We start from the raw sequence: 5,130 nt of genomic DNA, 5'->3' as shown, positions 1-5,130 counted from the left end.
GTGTTAAAAAATGTCTCGCGTCAATTTATGTTATTAATTTTATATTATACTAACAATATAGATGATTATAACTCGATCAAATCAAAAGGAAGACCATATTGTTAGACGAACACGATTCTTATCCACTTTTTACTGTCTTCGAGGAGGTTTGAATCTTCGAGGATACCATGTTAAACAAACACAACTCTCCACAATAGTATGATATTGTCCACTTTAAGCATAAGCTCTCATGGTTTTGCTTTGGGCTTCCCCAAAATGCCTCATACCAATAGAGAGAGAATTGTTTGTTTATAAACTCATTATCATTCCCTAAATTAGCCGATGTGGAATTTTATCATCTAACACATATAAGGCTCTTCACTCTCCTCATATGCAAGTCGAATTGATCTACACGATAAGCCTACTAGTTTTCATATTGAAATGAACGGGTATAGTCATGTTTTTTTCCCAAAACAAAAGGCTTTAAACCAAAAATATAATGTGAAATCACGTTACACCTTAGGTAAGGAAACCGTTCGAGGAAATTAAGGCAAATATTTTGGATTTGACTCAAAATGTGAACTCGATATTTTTCAAACATTAGGTTAAATAGAGCTTCCCATCAAAATGTATTAGGTAATACCAAAGATTCTTAAAAGAAAAAAATAATAATAATAAATCCTTATTTCTTTAATATGTAAAACTATGTCGTTTTCCTAAATTTTGTTGACTGTCGGAATGTTGGGAAACCAATGTTTTATTTGTGCCATTTCCATATTTTAATATAATTAAAATTATTTTGTATTTTATATAATATATAATAATTAGAGAAAAACACGTGATTTAGAAACACAAGTACTTCAACAAAGTTGTTATATTTAGAAAATTATGCTTAATTTTTTTCTTTTTGGAGGGAAAAGATGAGAAAATAAAAATAAAAATAAAAATAATGTTTTTTTTTTTCTTTTCCTACTTGGATAAAATAAAAGCGTTTTATTTATTTTAAATATTTGAGGGGAATTATAAAACATTTTATAATATATTTTCATAATAAAATTGTTTTAAGCACCAAACCACATGACTACGTGATTAAAAATTAATTAAATGTTTTTTAATTAAAAAAGAATGTTTATCATAAAAGTTGACACGTGTAGGCCCAGAATTAAATAATAATTAATTCCCGGGAAATTTGTGAAATTTCAAGAAGGCACATGGGCTGTAGGCTGTAGCTTTGCGTGTCAATTTGGTTAATTAATTACACGAGAAATTGAGGGTCCGTTCGAAAATTTCGTTTTGTTTTAAAAATAATTCGTAATAAACTTTTAAAAGTCTACGAGATGAATTTTGGGAAATTAATTATAAAAATTCCATGTCAAAAACTATATGAAATCGATATTTTCATTAAAAAAAAAACATACTTAATTCACATAGTTCAACTACTTAATAATTATTATCTAACTCAATATAGGTTGACAACCATTCATCTTGTAAATAAATAAATAAATAAATTATATATATATATATATATATATAGTGTTTATTCTTACTAAAAAAAATTAAAATATATTTTACAATTTGTTCAAAAATATTTATTGGCATCAATATTTTGGTAGAATTGAGATATTACATTTACATTTTAAACCTTAACATCGATTACTATCTCACCTGTTAAATTGAATCTAGATCAATAATAATCAATAGGTTTGTTGATCAAAAGTTCAAATGCTCGTAACATTAGGGTTGGTCAAAACTCGATCAACCCAACCTGATTCAATGGTTTAGGTTGAGTTACAGACTCATTTAAGTTGAATTTAGTTGGTTCACGAGTCTTCTTAAAACTACAATAGGGTTGACTAAATAAACTCGAGTTTATTATTTATTTTAAAATATATTTTTGTTTACGAAATCCCAACGACCGATGACGGCGGCAGCAATTTCATAAAACTTTGATAGAATCAATGGGCAATTGTGTAGAAGGAAAGAAGAATTGGATGGGTAAGTTTATTAACGGATCAATATTACAATAATAGAGATCGAATCATGTCTTAATATCAACTAAATTATTTTTAGTATACTAGTTTAAAAATAAAGACGCATGAATTTAAAGATAAAAAATGATGAGAAATGAGGCAATATAAAATTTATATTCTGATTTTTTTATTTAAATATTATTTCGATTCATTTTAGTATCACATTCTTGATATTTGTATGTTTTAAAAAACAGACTATTTTGATCTAATTTATTTTTTGAAACTCCTTATCTACAATTTTTTAGTCTAATCTGTTCTTTGTAACAAATCGTGTGGTCACGAACATGAATCGAACCCAAACAATAGGAAATATATGTTAAAAATTCCACAAAAATAATGTTGGAAGTTTGATTGCAGTTAGTAACTTCACATAAATGCATGAAATGGAATGAACTACTCAACTACCGATCATTACGGCTTGCTTTTACTTTCTCAGACAATTCAAAAGCCGTAATTTCTAGAAAGCTACCATTAATGTTGACTCTTAAATTCAAGCATGTGGTATCTCTTTTTTCTACGTAAAAATTGGAAGCCGCCCTCACTCCAGATCCAGACATCGGCCATAACATGTCTGCAGAAATCGGTGAATGGATATCAATGCCTCTGTTCTTAATGCTTAATACATAATTTCTACAAAAAATTTGACACTGTGTGATAATATAATTTACAATCCTAACTCCTAATTACACGAATTGAACTTATAATCTACTAATCACAAGGAAATCAGAAGCAAAAGTTGAAAAGAAATGCAAAGATTAAGAATATAATTTCCGAAAACCCTAGAAGTTCTCCAAGAAGAACATAAGAGGGGAAAATTCAATTGACTACCATAGAAGAGCTAACGCGAGCCGCAGGAATCCGCATGAGCTCACTCGCAACATCTCCGAATTCTAGAACGCCGCCATTGGAGCATCTCGAAAGCATCCGATTCGCTTCTTGCTTCGTCAATTTCACCGTAATTCTAACCACTTTCTTCTCTGTTTCCTCCTCTGTACTCCGCTCCTCTCTGTCAATGGCGATTATCACCGGTTCCGTATCTGCAAATCTCACTCTCTTCTTCACTTTCTCGATCTCCGGCTTCCCCTGCGACGGCAACTGCGGCTGCTTCTTCTTGCTCATATCGCCTCTGTATACGTTAGTCGTCTTCTTCGTTCGTCTGCAGCGATTACTGATCTCAACCGCCTGCAACTTTTTGTTCAAGCTTGAAATCAAATTGCCGATCATGATTTTTCAGATCTGAGAGAGAGAGAGAGAGAATTAGAGAGATGAGATTGTGAGGAAGAAAGGGAAGGAAAAATAACTATTTATAGAGGAAGAAAATGCTTGAGAATTCAAAGCCATGTTATTTGCTTATTGAAACTTTTGGTCATAAAACTTTTTTTTTTTTCAATTATTACAAAAAAAAAAAAAAAAAATCGATTTTTTTTTTTCATTTATTCGATTCTTTTTATATTTATTACATTCGGACTTCAATAGTTTTTCCTTATTTACCATCAACAATAATTTAAGAAAGAAAAAGATTAATTTGTCGATTAAATTACAAATTTTTAATAAAATTTTTAAATTATTTGTTTAATCAGCTTGAGTTCAGTATCAGAGTCCATGAAGCCTAAGCAGGTATTCGGTCCAAAATTAGGATTAATCGAAATGATCCAATGTGGTGTCCCACATTAGTTGGGGAGGAGAACAAACCACCATGAGGGAAAGCCCAAAGAGAACAATATCTGCTAGCGGTGGATCTGGGCCGTTACAAATGGTATCAGAGCTAGACACGAGTCCGTTTGTCAGTCAGGACGCTGGCCCCAAAGGGGGGTGGATTTGGGGGCGGTCCCACATTGATTGGAGGAAGGAAATAGCGCCAGCAAACCCCGATGGGGGGTGGATTGTGATGTCCCACATTGGTTGGGGAGGAGAACAAACCACAACGAGGACGCTGGGCCCCGAAGGGGGTGGATTGTGATGTCTCACATTCGTTGGGGAGGAGAACAAACCACCATTTATAAGGGTGTGGAAACCTTCACCTAACAGACGCGTTTTAAAGCCTTAAAAGGAAACCTAAAGATGACAATATCTGTTAGCGGTAGATCTGAGCCATTACAAACCCAAAGAAGTATTATCGTGAGATGGACATGTTGAAGAACACAGTATAAAATAATCTTACGATCTTTATACGATACACGAGCTAATTTTCTAGCTTCGAATATACATAGATTGAGTTAAATATAATTTATATAAAAATAAAAATCATCAATCTAGCTTGGAAAATCAACATGTTTGGGTCAAGTAATTTTTGTTTAGAGTGTATTTTCCAAAGTCTTTAGATGTGACCAATGGACCAAAACTTCCACAAGAAAAGGAAAGCTCTTTCCGTTTGATTCTTACAACTCCCCTTATGAAAATAGATCAAATTAAGTAGCTTTTGGGAGTAGGACCCACTTCCAATGCCAAAAATACCCCACTTGACTTGGTCCACCCTTTCGCTTCATAAGGGCAAAGTAGTCATTTCATCGTATCCATATTTTTTTTATATCATCAACTTAAGTATAGCTGAATTGGTTAACAATTTAACTGTTAAACTTTAGTGTACATTGTTTCGGTCCAAGTATTTTTAAACTTATAATGAATTTTTGTCCTAAGCTATTAATCACGATCTACATATTCAATAAACTCGAACCTACCTTAATTATACTTTTATGGTAAAAAAATATATTTTATTACCGATTTAAAAATATAATGTAGTAGATGGCACAAGATAAGACCAAGACTTGAAAAAAAAAGGCATGATTGAAGTTGATTTTTGTTTTGGTTTTTTTAGAGGTTAAAATAATAATTCCACAATTACACGGTTTTATTTGAAACCTAACGATAAGTCGAAATTAAATCATCAGTCATATAGAAAGACTTAATCAATTTGGAGTGTAGAATTAGTTTTATTTTAAGAAAACTATAATTCAACATGTCGTTTTCTTACGCTTAAATGCATGCTAATGTTCTTTTCAATTCTCTTCACACCATTGAATCGGTCGTTGAAAAGTTTTAATTGTCTATTTCACGAGAAAAGGTGATTTGGATGTATGAAAAATGTTTAATTCTCGTTTTCGTAAAAAAAAAAAAAAAAAAA

The 5,130-nt window shown here is 31.6% G+C and overlaps 1 protein-coding gene across 1 annotated transcript; it reads right to left on the bottom strand.

Moving 5' to 3' along the window:
- Positions 1-2,325: 2,325 nt before the first annotated feature.
- LOC111786247 lies at positions 2,326-3,323 on the bottom strand. The gene is made up of 2 exons (XM_023666563.1): positions 2,838-3,323; positions 2,326-2,580 (listed from the first exon to the last, which is right to left on the bottom strand). The coding sequence occupies exons 1-2, from the start codon at positions 3,231-3,233 to the stop codon at positions 2,548-2,550; spliced, it is 429 nt and encodes a 142-aa protein (XP_023522331.1). The 5' UTR covers positions 3,234-3,323; the 3' UTR covers positions 2,326-2,547.
- Between the last annotated feature and the right edge of the window lie 1,807 nt (positions 3,324-5,130).

Source organism: Cucurbita pepo, unplaced genomic scaffold (genome assembly GCF_002806865.2).
Source record: "Cucurbita pepo subsp. pepo cultivar mu-cu-16 unplaced genomic scaffold, ASM280686v2 Cp4.1_scaffold001221, whole genome shotgun sequence".
NCBI classification, from domain to species: Eukaryota; Viridiplantae; Streptophyta; class Magnoliopsida; order Cucurbitales; family Cucurbitaceae; genus Cucurbita; species Cucurbita pepo.
This window is presented reverse-complemented; position numbering and strand designations above follow the sequence as displayed.

Coding starts and splice junctions, on each gene's coding strand:
- LOC111786247 (XM_023666563.1), bottom strand. CDS start 3,233: ATGATCGGCAATTTGATTTCAAGCTTGAACAAAAAGTTGCAGGCGGTT. Junction 2,581..2,837: donor CTCGCGTTAGCTCTTCTATG/GTAGTCAATTGA, acceptor CGATTTCTGCAG/ACATGTTATGGCCGATGTCT.